We start from the raw sequence: 18,624 nt of genomic DNA, 5'->3' as shown, positions 1-18,624 counted from the left end.
ATATTCTTATCTTTGTAATCCAAATTACTGACGGTTTTGTTGTTGTTTGCTTAGTCCTGACGTTGTCTGTCTGTCTGTCTGTCTGTCTGTCTGTCTGTCTCTCTCTCTCTCTCTCTCTCTCTCTCTCTCTCTCTCTCTCTCTCTCTCTCTCTCTCTCTCTCTCTCTCTCTCTGTTTGTCTGTCTCTCTCTCTCTCTCTCTCTCTCTCTCTCTCTCTCTCTCTCTCTCTCTCTCTCTCTCTCTCTCTCTCTCTCTCTCTCTCTACTTTAAATAGATATATAAGCATGAGAATAGATTCAGACAAAATTATATGAAAGCATAAAACGAGAATTTTCCCAGGACTGAGAACGTATCCGACACAAATAGACGCTAACTGTACAAACACTGGCCTAGGTTACACGGACTGGATAGAAAATCGCTTTGAAGATGATATCGTAGCTTTCATAATAAGCCTGCCATTAAGTGCAGATCTTCTTAATCTCAAAAAAATTCAGAATACATTCCACGAAACGTTATATGCGAAAAAATAGTCATGAGGATATACAACAAAATGCCAAGGGTAATTAATTATTTTAATGTACCACGTGCAGAGGAAGTGCTTACGTTTACGTTGACCTGTAGGTTACATGAGATCGTGCATATTAACTAGTCCCGTTGGGGCGGAACGTAGCCCAGTGGTAAAGCGCTTGCTTGATGCGCGGTAAAGTAAAGTAAAGTTTGTTTTATTTAACGACGCCACTAGAGCACATTGATTTTTTTATCTTATCATCGGCTGTTGGACGTCAAACCTATGGTCATTCTGACACTGTTTTTTTGTTTAGAGGAAACCCGCTGTCGCCACATAGGCTACTCCTTTACGACAGGCAGCAAGGGATCATTTATTTGCGTATCCCACAGGCAGGATAGCACAAACCATGGCCTTTGTTGAACCAGTTATGGATCACTGGTCGGTGCAAGTGGTTTACACCTACCCATTGAGCCTTGCGGAGCACTCACACAGGGTTTGGAGTCGGTATCTGGATTAAAAATCCCATGCCTCGACTGGGATCCGAACCCAGTACCTACCAGCCTGTAGACCGATGACCTAACCACGACGCCACCGAGGCCGATCGCTTTGGGATCGCGATCCCCGTCAGTGGGCCCATTGGGCTATTTCTCGCTCCATCCATTGTACAACGATCGGTACATCAAAGGCCGTGGTATGTGCTATCCTGTCTATGGGATGATGCATATAAAAGATTCCTTGCTGCTAATCGAAAAGAGTAACCCATGAAGTGGCGACAGCGGGTTTCCTCCCTCAATATCTGTGTGGTCCTTAACCATATGTCCGACGCCATATAACCGTAAATAGAATGTTTTGAGTACATCGTTAAATAAAACATTTCCTTCCTTCCTTTAACCATACGTCTGACGCCATATAACCGTAAATAGAATGTTTTGAGTACATCGTTAAATAAAACATTTCCTTCCTTCCTTTAACCATACGTCTGACGCCATATAACAGTAAACAGAATGTGTTGAGTACATCGTTAAATAAAACATTTCCTTCCTTCCTTTAACCATACGTCTGACGCCATATAACAGTAAACAGAATGTGTTGAGTACATCGTTAAATAAAACATTTCCTTCCTTCCTTTAACCATACGTCTGACGCCATATAACAGTAAACAGAATGTGTTGAGTACATCGTTAAATAAAACATTTCCTTCCTTCCTTTAACCATACGTCTGACGCCATATAACAGTAAACAGAATGTGTTGAGTACATCGTTAAATAAAACATTTCCTCCCTTCCTTAACTAGCCTCATAATTCTCGGTTTAGAGTGCTTCAAATTAACGGAGTAGCATGTGCACGTTGGTAGTTATGCGGCTAATTCGCGTGTGCATATGTCTTACTGTTTTACAATAACTAAAAATAACTCATATCAGTGGTGGAGCATGTGTAGGAAATCCGATAGGTGTATGGATCGACAATCCGTTGTAGTCCTGTTGATGTGACACTTCTAGGGCGTGATGTAGTCAAGTCGTAAAGTGCTCGCCTGATGCGCGATCGGTCTAGGTTCGTCCCCCCGATGGTAGGCCCATTTGGCTATTCCTCGTTCTAGCCAGTACACAACGACTGGTATGTTAAAGGGATACACTCTAGTTTCAAACCGTGAAAATTAACACCAAATTTAGTTAATCTACAAACCTGTAAAACAACTGGATAAAGTTACAATAGAGTGAAACATGAGTCTGTGACTTTGAAATGGTGAACCTCTGCGCGTGCTGTAACCTCACCGTGGTACAGGGGTGTAACATTCTCTTTGAGAATGGTCAATACAGCACAAATTGAAATTTTTAGTAAAAGTCAGTATTTATCTGTGATATTTGTATTTTTGCACAGTTCTTTACACTGTTTTTATTTAAGTCTTGAATTTTTATATTGATGTTGATCATCACCTTATTTGTTTGCATTACCATAGTTTGACACCCAATAGCCGATGTATTTTTCGTGCTGGGGTGTCGTTAAACATTCATTCATTCATTCATTCATTCATTGAAATGGTGAAATACCCTCTAACACTAGACTAAAACTCGATTCCATAACTGTTACTTCTCAGACGCACGTGCGTTTTAAAAAAATATGAGAAATATATCTTGCGATATTAAAAACACCAGAATGACCAAAAACACTTCGAATGAACGGAAATGGATAATCTAAACGATACAGTCTAAGTAAAGTATGATTCCTGTTATCCAAAATGGCTCCAACAGTGAAAAATATGTCTTATTGTTTAAAAACTAGGGTATGTCGCTTTAAAGGCCGTGGTCTGTCCTGTCCTTGGGGTGGTGCATATATATATATATATAAATCTCTTGCTACTAATGGAAAAATGTACCGGTTTTTCTTATGTATTGGAAATCTGTAGCGTTTTTTAATTTATTAAAGACTATTTGTCAAAATTACCAAATGTTTGAACATTCAGTAGCCGATTATTAATAAATCAATGTGCTCTAGTGGTGTCGGTAAAGAAAACAAACGTTAACTTTGACACTTCCAACGAATGATACACGACTGACAGCATCTCATACAAAACGGTTATAGTAAAAGAATGTGAGAAGAAACTCGCTATTGACAAGCACAAATGTGTGTGTGATTTGATTGTTGTCTTAATATATTCTCTTCAAAAAAAGTAGGGAAATCTGAAATATTAATGTTAATATCAACCATTAGACCGAACATACGTTTTGACCACAGATATCCTAGTAAAGAACGTTCAGGTCTGTTTATCAACACACCGAAACACATTCCATAGTTTGCACATGCACGTGCGTGTGGTGTCATTCTTGATTTGACAATTTCCAGGAAGGTCCATTAATCACTGTGGAACTTTATTTCTGTCAAACTTTTTCATTCTGTTGATCATACAGTTGTTATTGTTTTGTTTTTAGTCATTTTTATTGTTTTAATTTGCGATTTACTGATTAAAAAAACGTCAGCTTTCAAATTTCACTTCTGACCCCAATCGTCCTTCAAGATCTTTGGTGGTCATAACACCTATTGCAATACTGAACTACCGGTTGTAATGTTTGCCCAATTAATTAATTATTATCATATAACCCTTCCCCACAGCTAATATACCTTACAATTTTGGCAATTGTAAATTCTTATTAGAGTTCCCCTACTTTTTTGAAGAGTATATATACACGCACGCACGCACGCACACACACACACGCACGCACACGCACACACACACACACACACACACACACACACACATATATATATATATATATATATATATATATATATATATATATATATATATATTAAAGGGTAGCTGTTACCAAATACTGTCACAATTCTATACCATATATTATGCTAATGAAGTTCCACAGATGTTTATCCAATATATATCTATATTTATATATTTATATATTAAAGTAAAGAAAAGTCGCTGGATACGAAAATATCGACATCTAATATTTGATGTAAGGGATTTGATTAATGTTCGCCATGGCCATATGTTTCGAGAACAAATAAACATTGCGAGCAGATTTGCACGTTCTCAGAAAACTCGCGCAGGCTTCTGCGACGCGCTTATGAACTATTTATAGAAATCTATAACATTATATTCATCAACATTTCTTCTTGATTGGCAGTTGCCATGTGTTACCATGACGGATAAGCTCTCCTTTTCAAAATATAAAAATCGCCTGCTATGTATAAATAATATGTGTATGTGCACGTGCGTATGCGTGTGCGTTGCGTGTATATGCAGATATATATGCGAGCACCTCTGTTATCTGAGTGCGGGACGTATTCCAGTGGCAAAGCACTCGGTGGCCCTTTGGGATATCTATCGTTCCAGTTAGTGTATCAAGACTGATATATTAACGGATGTTGTATGTGCTATCTTGTCTGTGGGATGATGCATATAAAAGATTCCTTGCTACTAATGAAAAAATGTAGCTGGTTTCCTCTCTAAGACTATATGTCGAAATTACCAAATGTTTGACATCCAATAGCTAGTGGTGTCGTCCTGTCATCGACAGACCTCTCTGGCTAAGTCAGAGGTTGTGCCCACGACAAGCGTGCTTGGACAGTTCTCTGATGGATGCATGCCAAAAATTACCCACACCCACACAGTAGCGTCGTTGAACAAAAACAGACTTTAAAAGCCATTTTTTTTTAATTGCATCCTAAAAACAATTTCACCCGCTCCTGCTAGGGTCGTAAATGTAAGCACGCTAAAACTTATTAACGTTCCACCTTTCTGGATACAGAACGCCAATATTATTTATAGTACGGTCAACTACCGGTGTTCGACAACAAAATGACATGCTTCATTCACCCTGACACCGTTAAAACTGATCAGATGCCCCTTATATTCGTAGCTCTGACGTTCCAGGGACGTCAAGTAAACCCAGATGAATTAATAAAATAAGTAAGTTAATGAGCAATGTGGATGGACGTCAGTAATACCTACGCCAGAAGTTTGCAGAGAAATAAACATTTACGTGCTGGTTTCTCTGTGTGTGTCCATTCAATTTATATACTGGTCTTCTTGATATGTCTGCTCCGTCACACTGACACGATCAACTAATTGGTCTGGATCACGCAGCAGTTTCATTATTTTAGTTATTATGTGCTCATAGTCACTTAAGGATCAAGTACATGATCCCGAGCGTACATATTATATACAGTTCAGCTCTGGTAAAGGGAGAGAGAGAGAGAGAGAGAGAGAGAGAGAGAGAGAGAGAGAGAGAGAGAGAGAGAGAGAGAGAGAGAGAGAGAGCGAGAGAGAGATAGATTTCACAACACTCAAGACATTTTTTATTTATGGTTATATGACGTCAGACATCTCTCATCTGTTTGGTTGTTTTGGGGTTTTCCGCTTTTTTGTTTCTCTCTCTCTCTCTCTCTCTCTCTCTCTCTCTCTCTCTCTCTCTCTCTCTCTCTCTCTCGATCCCTTTATCAGTCTCTCTCGACTAAGTCTAATAGCCATAATTATGTTAGACACCAAATACTCATAGTTTAAAATGTCCTGATCGAGTTATCGTTAAACAAACAATTCATCCTTTCTGTTTATTGATGTGTGTGTGTGGGGTGGGTGGGGATTAAAATCTAAATATAGTATATCTTACCGTCCGCTTCAACTTTTCTCTTCCGTACGAGGTCGGTTTTGTTGCCGACGATGATGATGGCGCGATCGGTGCCGTAATCGACACGAAGGTAACGCACGATCCCTCGCGCAGCCTCGAACGACTGGTGATCGGTTAGCGAGAACACCACGACGAATGCGTCCACCTGCAGCATTTCTACTGGAACCTGAAAAACAGAGATGGGTTTTACTGAATATTTTTTTTTTTATCGTAATAGAAGTAAATCTAAGAGTTAGAAGATGTCAACGACTGGACGGGACTTTTTTTTTTTCAATTCCGGAATTCGCCGTTACAGGTTCCCGCATCCCATTACTTCCTTGAGACTAGTTCACTGAGAGTGGTGTTTAGTCCCCATAAGCGTATGAGACGGGGGGGGGGGGGGGGGGGGGGGGGGGAGTCATGGAAAATCATCAAATTCGGGAAGAAATCATAGAGAAATTAGAGGAAAATGAGCTAGCCAACAAACTTTTCAACATGTATTTCCATCATTCTATCCCAAAACCGCGCTAATGTAAACGGCCTTCTATTTTATTTATTTTATTTCAAATTATTTTCGTACTTTTATCCAATTAAGATTCAATCACCGGCCTTCTATAATGATGATTCAAAGATCCATTATAATCGAAAATTTATCGCTTTGGCTCTACCGATGTTATGATTGTGTGGTGAAAATGTTAACTGTATTAATTGTTCCTCATGTTTACATGATGGAATTGATCTAAGTATGTTGGCATTGGGATTTATTTTCATGTGTACATAAAGAAAAAAGTTAGTAAATAGTTATTGAGTTATTGAAGGTGAAAACAAATAGCGATTTGTAGGGTCTAAATCCTGGTGAACACAACAATTGGTGCTGGGACCTTATAATTAACATCCTTGTGAATTTGTTCATATAATTCTAACCGCCGATCGTGTAATCGAAAGTTGATCAGTTAGTGCCAACCGATTAGAACCAATGATCGATGATGAAATAATTTCAACTGATTCCCAACACTAGCCTTGCATAATTTAACAGGACAGCTTCGAATAACAGATGCGTGAAATCCACGTGATGTGCTTATCCGTAATGGCGAGCTACGGATTGTCGTTGATATTGTTAAAAAAAAAGTGGAGTTTATATACTATTAATATAATGTTTTGCGATAAATCTCGTTAATTACGATCCGTTTTCGAGGAAATTCCAGAGATTCGATAAACCCGCCGCCGGAAATGAGCCTCGATTAGTGGAAATCGATGAATCGCTGTAGACACGTGCAAGACTAATAACGTACGTTTCCAATTGTTAGCCCTCTCACGGTCTCAAGCCGAGCAGAGGTTATTTAAAGTTGAGATCGGTATTGTGAAATCAATCTTGTTTGGAAGGGGCTGGGATTTCTTCCTGTCAAATCAAAAGATATAAAAGTATGATAAATGACGATGACGATGAAAAGCGTAACTTTAAGCCATTGATGAGGCGTTTGCTTCAGAGAAAGAAGCCGGTATCGAGATGCGAACCCAGTACCTACCAGTAGTAAAGCTGATGACACAGCCATTACGTCATCAAGGCCGGTTATATTTCTTTAATTACCGCATTGAATACCTTTTAACCGGCCTCGGTGGCGTCGTGGTTAGGCCATCGGTCTACAGGCGGGTAGGTACTGGGTTCGGATCCCAGTCGAGACATGGGATTTTTCATCCAGATACCGACTCCAAACCCTGAGTGAGTGCTCCGCAAGGTTCATTGGGTAGGTATAAACCACTTGCACCGACCAGTGATCTATAACTGGTTCAACAAAGGCCATGGTTTGTGCTATCCTGCCTGTGGGAAGCGCAAATAAAAGATCCCTTGCTGCTAATCGGAAAGAGTAGCCCATGTAGTGGCGACAGCGGGTTTTCTCTCCAAATATGTGTGGTCCTTAACCATATGTCTGACGCCATATAACCGTAAATAAAATGTGTTGAGTGCGTCGTTAAATAAAACATTTCTTTCTTTTTTTTGAATACCTGATACTATGACTTTTTTATTTGTATTTTTCTTGTACGGAATTCTTTATTAAAGTTGGTTTGTTTTACAACACCACTAGAGCATATTTATTAATCATTGGATAATTTGAACATTTATTCAGAGAGGAAACCCGCTACATTTTTTTTTTTCATTAGTAGCAAGGTTTATTTTACGTGCACAATCCCACAGATAGTACATCACATACCACGGTATTTGATATATCAATCGTGGTGCAATGGCTCGAACGAAATATAACCCAATGGGTCCATCGACGGGGATCGATCCCAGATCGACTGCGCACCAAGAGAGCACTTTACCACTGGGATACGTCCCACCTCTTGTACGAAATGAAGAAGAAAAGTTTTAACACATTTTATTTACGGTTATAACTTATATTGCGTCAGGCTTATTATGGTTAAGGACCAAAGAGATAATTAGAAAGGAAACCCGCTGCCGCCACGCCATGGGCTATTATTTTCGATTTTATTTTTATACGAATCATCCAACAGACAGGATAGTATATACCACCAGTTGTGGAGCACTGGCTGTTTTACTATACGGAATTACAGTATCGTATTCAGCGTCCACATTCGCAAAGGTATTCTAAATATGATTCAATGACGTAACAAGAATCGCGGGAACCTAACATTTACAAAGCTTTCCCTCGTCTTTGTAGTAAAATAATACCAATTCCACGTGCACCAATCGTATCACAATATATCTAGACCATACGGCAATCCTGAAATCGTTTATTAGATTCATACCGGGTCTAACAACAAGGCAGACGTTTGCATCTGGTTAGGACGTTCAACACATTACAGGCCGCCATGTTTTTACAAGTGTCTTCAGTTATTGGGCAGAAGACAAACAATGGCTGCCAGAGACAGACGACGTAATACAAACGTATTGTATTTATCGTGTTGTAGTACACGGCTACAGCTTGTAACGGCAATTTACGTCTGCTTCCAGATGGGTACGTCTGCCGAAGATCAAAGCGAAATAAACTGGTTCCTTTATTGATGTTACGTCGAAAAGTAATCCTGGTATACAGTATCGAAAAAGCCTAGATCAAGTAACTCGTCGTTTGCCGTTTGTAGTGTGTTGAAACGAGAATAGTTTACACATGCTATTGTGGGAATGTCTTTTGATGGGGAAAAATAGTAAAAATAATTATGGCATCAAGTGAAATAACACAAACGTCCACGTGTCTTTTCTTTACGGGCCGTACCTAATAAAGATAAAGAGTACAAAAGAAAAATCGGAATAAAGTAATACAGGATCATCTACGTTGCGTGGAAACAAAGTAAAGGGAAAACAAGTCAAAAGAAAGAAAGAAAGAATTGTTTTATTTAACGACGCACTCAACACATTTTATTTACGGTTATATGGCGTCAGACATATGGTTAAGGACCACACAGAATTTGAGAGGAAACCCGCTGTCGCCACTACATGGGCTACTCTTTCCGATTAGCAGCAAGGGATCTTTTATTTGCGCTTCCCACAGGCAGGATAGCACAAACCATGGCCTTTGTTGAACCAGTTATGGATCACTGGTCGGTGCAAGTGGTTTACACCTACTCATTGAGCCTTGCGGAGCACTCACTCAGGGTTTGGAGTCGGTATCTGGATTAAAAATCCCATGCCTCGACTGGGATCCGAACCCAGTACCTACCAGCCTGTAGACCGATGGCCTAACCACGACGCCACCGAGGCCGGTCAAAGGAAAGAGTCAACTTATTGTACTTTTCATTCACATTCATTTTATTGAAGTAATATATAAGTACATGTAACCAATATCCGGCCTGTGCTGGCGTGGTATGCAAGTGTGTTCATGATGATACACGTATTGCCAATAATTAGTCCTCGTTAAGTCGTTAGAATAGAATGTTGTCTGGATGTGTCTTGTTTGTCCAAATATGTAACATATGTTTTGCAGCCAGTTCCGTATATGGAATGTTTATATGCTATAAGTTGTTTTTTACCTGTATGACAATAAATAAAAATCAAATTATTATTATTGTCTTTTGTTTCAATAAATGTCAACTTGGTGCGGTTTAGACGAATGTTTTATGTAACTGTAGAACTCTGTAAATTACCGGATGCGGTTTAGAAATGAGACGAATGTTCTTTGTAACTGTAGAACTCTGTAAATTACCGGATGCGGTTTAGAAATGAGACGAATGTTCTTTGTAACTGTAGAACTCTGTAAATTACCTGTTGCGGTTTAGAAATTAGACGAATGTTCTTTGTAACTGTAGAACTCTGTAAATTACCTGTTGCAGTTTAGAAATGAGACGAATGTTCTTTGTAACTGTAGAACTCTGTAAATTACCGGATGCGGTTTAGAAATTAGACGGATGTTTTATGTAACTGTAGAACTCTGTAAATTACCTGTTGCGGTTTAGAAATTAGACGAATGTTCTTTGTAACTGTAGAACTCTGTAAATTACCTGTTGCGGTTTAGAAATGAGACGAATGTTCTTTGTAACTGTAGAACTATGTAAATTACCGGATGCGGTTTAGAAATTAGACGAATGTTCTATGTAACTGTAGAACTCTGTAAATTACCGGACGTGGTTTAGAAATTAGACGAATGTTCTTTGTAACTGTAGAACTCTGTAAATTACCTGTTGCGGTTTAGAAATGAGACGAATGTTCTTTGTAACTGTAGAACTCTGTAAATTACCGGATGCGGTTTAGAAATTAGACGGATGTTTTATGTAACTGTAGAACTCTGTAAATTACCGGATGTGGTTTCGACGAATGTTTTATGTAACTGTAGAACTCTGTAAATTACCGGATGTGGTTTCGACGAATGTTTTATGTAACTGCAGGCAGACATTTTTCGTATGAATCCGCCCAGCTTGCTTCTCCAGACAAATGTTGCTCAGACGTTGTTGCATTGCAATATATGTGTTTTTCTGGCGCTTCCTTAAGCTTAGTAAGCACAGTAGATATTGGTTTATCATTTTACTTTCTTTTTAACTTTAACGTTTACATTATGCGCCGTTTTAAAAGTAAGCTATGTATTAAACTGAAAATTAAATCATGAATAAACAACATAACACATTTAATTTAAACTTCCAACGCGGACATGATGTAAATACTTCTCGCTATCCAACTTTAATACATAGAACAGTTTTGTTGTTTCTGTTTTGTTTGTTGTTGGGGGATGGGGGGTGGGGGAAGGGGTTGTTGTTGTTTTTGCCGTTTAGGGGTTTTTGTCCACCCCCCCCCTCCCCCCCCCAAAAAAAAACCAACCCCAAAAACCCAACGTTTTGTTTCGTGTCAGGTTTTGTTGTAAAGATTTATTTTATTTCAATAATGGGTAACAAATGGAATATTGCATTCGCTGCCATTTCATATCAAGAATATGTCCCTCGTGATACGTTATCGAAGCTCGTTTAATATCGTATATCACATGCATTAAAGTGAAAACAATCGCTACGTCAATCAAGAAATCGTGTTTCAGACAGAAATACCATGTAATACTGGGAAAAAGACCATGTGCATCTTTAACGAGCATTCCTTACATCTTAAAATATCTCCATGTAAACACTGGCGAGATATTATACTTAAGACAGTGGACTGTTGCTTTCTTCTCTCTAACATCTGACGGCACATGGTCTCCTGCCAAGGTAGTAAATTAAACATGATGTTTCTTTGTTTAGTCGGCATGTAGGTAAACGTGTATGTTTTGGGTTATGTAGAATAAATAATGGAGGTACATCTGGTCTTCAGAGAACATGAAAGACAGGTCGACAATTATTGTGTGGAAAGAACATCACCAACTGCTACGGAACGTGCAAGCTGGAACAATAATTATTAAAGGGAGTGAAAATATACGTTGAGACACAGAAATAGATACGAGATCGGTGGTGTCGTGGTTAAGTCATCGGACTACAGGCTGGTAGGTAAAGGGTTCGCAGTCCTGTACCGGCTCCCACCCAGAGCGAGTTTTAACGACTCAAAGGGTAGGTGTAAGATCACTACACCCTCTTCTCTCTCTCACTTACCACTAACAACTAACCCACTGTCCTGGACATACCAATCTAATTAAAATTAGCTCCTCTATTACATGTGGATCTAACAGCAGCCCGTTGGAACTCATGTCCAGTTGACCTTTCATTCGACCAATCAAAATCTTACTTGCAGAATCATGCCAGTGATTTGAAAAGAATTTGAAAAACATTCGGGATTATGCCGAGGGTATACGAAATGATTCGGGTGAATTACGAAGTATGCCGGAAACTAATTTCAATATAAAATTTTATATAAAATTCGTTTAAAGACGATAAAAACCGTGATGGTATAGCCATAAAATCTGTTATACTAGTATACAATCTAGAGTTTATTACTGCATTTCCCCACCCTGTTTTTTAATGTTAAAATAAACCAACAAGTTCGCCTATTGCATAAATTTCGGAAGCATACAAATTCTAAAAATACCGGTCAAGACTATTTATAGTCGCGACCAGTATTTTTAGAATTTGTAGGTTCCCGAATAATGTTATAAAAGGCGAAGTGTAATTGGTCGATATTTAAATTGTTATTTATAGATGAAATGTCACTTGGACATGGGAGTCCATGCAATGCTGTTAGATTATTGGTGAGACCAGTAGAGCTAATTTTAATCAGATTGTGGACAGACACCCCAGATAGCTGAGGTGTGTGTGCCCAGAACAGCGTGTTTGAGCCTTAATTGAATATAAGCACGAAAATAAGTTCAAATGAAAATGAAATGATAAGAGAGTTTTTCTCAGGTAAACATAAACGAAATTGTTAAGTTAAAAAGGGCACCTTTTCGAATTTGCCGCGTGTGTGTGTGTGTAGGGGGGGGGGGGGGGTACAACTGTCCCTTATTGTCCCCTTCTCTTTTCTTACTTCGCCTTCTTCGTTGTTTTGTTTTGTTTTGTTGGGGGTATTTGGGGTTTTTTCTTCTTCCCCTACTTCTTTATTGAAGATATATTATTTCTCTAATATAGCTAAAATTTTCTGATCGCATGTTTGAATCTCATAGGTGTTAAGCTAACGTGTTCCTGATGTCATAGCAGTTTATTCGTAGGCTTAGCAATTGGTCTAGTGCGTTCTGACGTCACACGAGGTGTACCGGATGTTGTGCGGTCAGGTGATGCGAATGCAAGTGTCAGAATCGCTAAAGAGTGCTTTTGGGCAATATTCATACGCCGAATTAAGGCTGATTTGCATTCGACTGATTTGAAACGTCCAAAGCTGCTGATATCGGTGGCATTTCAGTTAAGCCATCGGTCTTAAGGCTGGTAGGTACTGGCTTCGCATCTCAGTAGTGTATAGGTTTTTGGTAGCAGCAGAGTGACTTCTTCTGTTTTTCTCCCTAGATCAACTGGCAAAATAACTAGATATTACACGCCAAACAGCGGTTAAGTTTAAGATACGCTGAAGTGTCGTTAAACAAATAGTGCATATTGCATTTCGGAAAGGAGTCTCTCTCTCTCTCTCTCTCTCTCTCTCTCTCTCTCTCTCTCTCTCTCTCTCTCTCTCGCTATGTCTGTCTCTCTGTCTGTCTGTCTGTCTCTCTCTCATTTCGGAAAGGACTCTCTCTCTCTCTCTCTCTCTCTCTCTCTCTCTCTCTCTCTCTCTCTCTCTCTCTCTCTCTCTCTCGCCACCTTCTAGTAATCCCTATTATCATTTTCAACAAGCCCCGTGAGTGTTGGTACAGGATAGCATGCTTGAACCTTAACTGGATATAAGCACGAACAGCAAGTTAAAATGAAATCAAACTAACACGACTTCAAATGTCCATGAATGTGTAGGAAATAGCTCAGTGATAAATCGTTGGCCATAAAGAGTTACGGGTCGAAGGATCGATCTCTCGGTGGATCAGTTTCACGACTGGGATGTCCAAAGTCATGACATGTGCTATTTTGTCTGGCAAAACAAAATGCATATAACATAGAAAATGTTAATAAGAATACACTGACAGAGACTGAACTTGCTGAAACGATTCGCATAGCACTGTGAAGTCTGTAGGGGAGAGGATTGTAGCACAGTGGTAGGCTGCTCATGTGAAGCGCGATGGGTCGCACGATCGATCGCCCTCAGTGGACTCTGAGGTTTTTCTCCTATCTCAGCCAATACCTGACGACTGGTTTGTCTAAAGCTGTTGTATATACTGTCCTGACTAAGTGAAAGTGCATACAGAAGATGTCCTGCTACTTTGTCGTTAGGACCGGTATATGTGGCCGCAGCAACCATATGTCAGACCCCAAACAGTCATCGTTTCAAATGTGCCGAGGTGTCATTAAAACAAATATCCCCCTCCCCTTGAGTCTGCTACTCCAGTAACAACAAACCAATTATGCTCAGTTACTCATAATCACCTGAACAGCCGAATTGCGATTCCAGGCAGTATGTTTGCGTGCCCATAATACCATGCAAGAATCTTAATTGAATATAAGCGCAAAAATAAGTGAAATCATCATCATTACGGTGATTACAATAAAACGCGCAAGCTGAGAAGATCCTGCTGTTTATGGCCAGGTTCTAACATGAATAATGCAAATGTTATGCAAATGGTGTGAAATAGTAATAATGTGGTGTGATACGAAAACCAGGCGCGTATATGTGTTTATGTGAAAGTATAGTTATTTTGGTCAAGTTGTTATGTTTGGTTTTTTTTTTTTTTTTCCTTTTTTGTGTTTCTCTCTCTCTCTCTCTCTCTCTCTCTCTCTCTCTCTCTCTCTCTCTCTCTCTCTCTCCCCCTCTCCCCCCCCCCTCTCTCTCTCTCTCTCTCTCTCTCTCTCTCTCTCTCTCTCTCTCTCTTTCTCTCTCTCTTCCTTTCCTTTCTTTTATTGTTGCCTTACCTTTTTTCCTTACTTTCATATGTTATTTTTTTTATACTTTTTATTTTATTTAACGACATTACTAGAACACACTGATTTATTAATCATCCCTATTGGATGTCAAACATATGGTAATGCTGACAAATAATGTTTATATGCACATACCACGGCCTTGGATATATATAAGTCGTGGTGCACTGACTGCAAAGAGAAATAGCCCAATGGCCCATCTGGGGGGTGGGGGTGGGGGGTGGGGGTGGGGGGTCGATCAAGTACCATTGGGCTACGCCCCGGGCCCCATTAATTACATTTAGTGAAACTTTCATCATTCAATCATTCGTCCGTACGTCCGTACGTCCGTTCGTCAAAGCATTTGGCCATCCGTCCATTCATCAAATTGTCCATCCATCCATACATCCTTCCTTCTATCCATCCATCCATCCATCCATCCATCCATCCATCCATTCATGAACAAACCTGCCTTCCTGCCATCTCCTACCTCAATACTCGTTCTTTCGTTCGTACATTTCTTTCTTAATTTCTTTTCTTTTTTTATTGTACCGACTGTTCCAAACATCTCTGAGGTTATTTTGTTGCACGCTGTTCTAATTGCAGCCCTCGACATTTGCAATGGCAATCAGCACTGTCGCAACAACAAAAAAACCCAGCTGTTGCAAAATGTATCTGCGACGACGACTCTGTAAATAGCTCTTGCGAACTCTATCTGTAACGGCAACATGATGTGAATTCCTAAGGCTGCAAATGTTAAATGTCTGCATGCAATAAAATGTATCTTATTTTGTCGTGTTTTCATTTTCCCCTCGAACCTTTCGATTTACTTTTGAATTAAACCTCAGAATAATTTCACAGTTTATTTTTAATTTTCCTAACTACTAGAATCGCAACTTCTGCATCGCCTGTTCCACATTCAGTTATTTTATTGCATTAAATTTCGTATTATACTATTACCTCAATTATGTTATTGCATTTGTATTTATACTGTTATACTATCGTCTCCTGTAAACCCTATCTTGTCACTACAGCGTATGTATCATATTCGGGGCGGCATGTAGCCCAGCGGTAAAGCGTACGCCTGATGCGCGGTCGGTCTAGGATCGATCCCCGTCGGTGGGTCTATTGGACTATTTTTTCTCGTTCCAGCCAGTGCACCACGACTAGTATATTAAAGGCCGTGGTATGTGCTATCCTGTCTGTAAGAGGGTGCAAATAACAGATCCCTTGCTACTAATGAAAGAAACAATGTAGCGGGTTTCCTCTCTAAGACTGTGTCAGAAATACAATACGTTTGACATCCAATAGCCGATGGTAAACAATTCAATGTGTCAATGTGCCGTTAAATAAAAACAAACATTAAAGGGACATTCCCGAGTTTGCTGCATTGTAAGATGTTTCCGACTAATACAATATTTCTACGATTAAACTTACATATTAAATATATTTTCTTGTTTAGTATATCAGTGTCTATATAGTCAATGTGTTTCTGGTCGTCTTAATATTTGTAAGAAGCCCAAACTGGATTTGATCTTCAAATAATTTCGTACGTACGAAAAAACCCCACCATTTTAGGGAATAAAATGAAATTTAACCTAGTACTAATATTAGAACGATCAGAAACACGTTTAATATACAGCCACTAATATTTTATGCCGAAAAATATATTTCATATGTAATTACAATCGTTAAAAAGTTTCTGTTAGTCTATAACATCTTTAAAATTGCAGCAAACTCAGGAATGCCCCTTTAAAGGTATAATATTCCTCATGTGCCATTTTGTAACGGCTTAAGTGTAATAAAGTTCTGTTCTGTTCTGGTATTTAATCGCTATGGTGAATCTGTGAGTTTTCACGCGCTAGAGTTTATAACCAGTTCCAGCTATCTGCATGCCATGCTTGTCAATCAGTAGGATTTTGACCAACAGCCGTTTGTTTATGCTTCTTGTGCAGATCTTCTGATTAAAACGTGTTTACACGTGATTAGGCGTACGCTTTCGTTTCAAACTAATTACTTGCCCCACGCTTATCTCTCGTTTACACTCTATCTACGAGGCCATAATCGTAGGGGTTTTGCCAGAAGGTACCGGTGGTAAAATTTCGTACCCTAAAACTTTTGGAAATATATACTAGATTGTGTGAAAAAAAGTAGCGGGCTTCCTCTAAGACTGTCAAAAATTGCCAACTGTTTGACATACAATAGGTGATGATTAATGAAAATCAATATGTTCTTGTGGTGTCGTTAAACAAAACAAAATTTAACTTGTTGTAATTTTTAGATAGACCATTGTAAGGGAATGGTCTGTTTTATATTTATTGCGAGCCATGAAATTATTTGCTAGCAGGAAGCCTGCATATTTCAGAACAATGATATTTTGATGTTGGATATTGAAAGCCGTGATTATCTGACATTTTGAGCAAGAATTCAATCACATGTATTACGGTGCATTTCTGATGTCGCCGCCATGGTGTTTTGGATCATGATGATGCACACAGTAACTCAATCTAACCTCATGGACTATGATTGAAAACCTTAATAATCGACAGAATCTTGTTTTACAAAATGTGATTTAGCGTTCTTGTTTGATATTGTACATTATAACAGAAAAATTAAATTAAAAAAAAACATGGTTAGCTGACGTTATGGGCTAATGATTCAGTAAAATAACATTTCGATTTTAAAGTCGTAGACTACAACTCAAACGTTTAGGGCTTTGAATGTCATGGATTATACATATATTTACGAGGCTATCACAAAACCGTGGTCACCTAACGTCTTGAGGTGGGACTAAAACCCATGTCTCAGTATGAATTTAGGGGGCGGGACGTAGCCCAGTGGTAAAGCGTTCGCTTGATGCGCGGTCGGTCTAGGATCGATCCCCGTCGGTGGACACAGTGAGCTATTTCTCGCTCCAGCCAGTGCACAACGACTGGTATATCAAAGGCCGTGGTATGTGCTATCCTGTCTGTGGGATGGTGCATATAAAAGATCCCTTGCTGCTAATCGAAAAGAGTAGCCCATGAAGTGGCGACAGCGGGTTTCCTCTCTCAATATTTGTGTGGTCCTTAACCATATGTCCGACGCCATATAACCGTAAATAAAATGTGTTGAGTGCGTCGTTAAATAAAACATTTCCTTCCTTCAGTATGAATTTCTGATGTCGTTCAGTACGTATACTATCGCTTAAAGCCAAATGTACTCACCATTCTGCCCGGTGGGTCGAGGAACTCAATGGTGGATTGTTCCCCGTTTAGCTGGACTTCTACAGTAATTTCTCCGGCGTCTATAAATACAAAGATAAAAAACAAACATGTAGTTGTTCGTATTCTCGTGAATCATACTCCAAAAATTAGAATGATCATATTCAGATATTAAACACACAACATTTGATATATTTTTTACAGTATTCTGATATTAAACACGCAACATTTGATTTTTTTTTTTTACAGTATTCTGATATTAAACACGCAACATTTGATTTTTTTTTTACAGTATTCTGATATTAAACACACAACATTTGATATTTTTTTTTACAGTATTCTGATATTAAACACACAACATTTGATATTTTTTTACAGTATTCTGATCTTAAACACAACATTTAATATTTTTTTACACCCAATACATTTTTCCATTAGCAGCAAGGGATATTTTATAAGCACTTTCCCACAGACAGGATAGCACACCACACACACACACACACACACACACACACACACACATATATATACACACACACACACACACACATAACTAACACTCCTAGATTCGCCATAGAACTAGATACTGGAACAAATAACAAAAATAAAACAAAAACAACATGACTATGACGTTCTTGTCAAGTGTTATCAATGTTTTACTCTTCATAAAAGTCGATATTGTTAAGACATTCTGTACAATGTTGAGTGGGGAATGATAACTTCTTTAAGAGAACCAGGCGTAACGTTTTGGCGCCAAGCTGTAACGCTGTATTAAACCACTAATCGTGAACGAGACACAGCGTGTTCGCGGTGTAGACCGAACTCACGCGGACTTTGAAGAATAGTTACATTTCCCATTCAGGTGTAAGAGGACGAGACATACCACCTGGTTTTTATTGTTTTGGTTTTGTTTTATTGGGGGAGGGGTGTGCTGTTGTTTTTGTGGGAGTAGATTTGTG

At 39.0% G+C, this 18,624-nt stretch overlaps 1 protein-coding gene across 1 annotated transcript in view; it reads right to left on the bottom strand.

The window, feature by feature from the left end:
* The window catches only part of LOC121388808 (GTP-binding protein GEM-like), a 66,423-nt gene that overhangs the window by 6,855 nt on the left and 40,944 nt on the right, over positions 1–18,624 (bottom strand). The window contains exons 2-3 of the mRNA XM_041520313.1: positions 17,669–17,748; positions 5,631–5,814 (exon numbers count right to left, since the gene is read on the bottom strand). Of these exons, the coding sequence (XP_041376247.1) occupies positions 5,631–5,814; positions 17,669–17,748 (264 nt within the window). The remainder of the gene's footprint in view (positions 1–5,630; positions 5,815–17,668; positions 17,749–18,624) is intronic.

The sequence above is a fragment of the Gigantopelta aegis genome, chromosome 14 (genome assembly GCF_016097555.1).
Source record: "Gigantopelta aegis isolate Gae_Host chromosome 14, Gae_host_genome, whole genome shotgun sequence".
Lineage (NCBI taxonomy): Eukaryota > Metazoa > Mollusca > Gastropoda > Neomphalida > Peltospiridae > Gigantopelta > Gigantopelta aegis.
The sequence above is the reverse complement of the archived record's forward strand: the minus strand, read 5'-3'. Positions and strand labels throughout refer to the sequence as shown.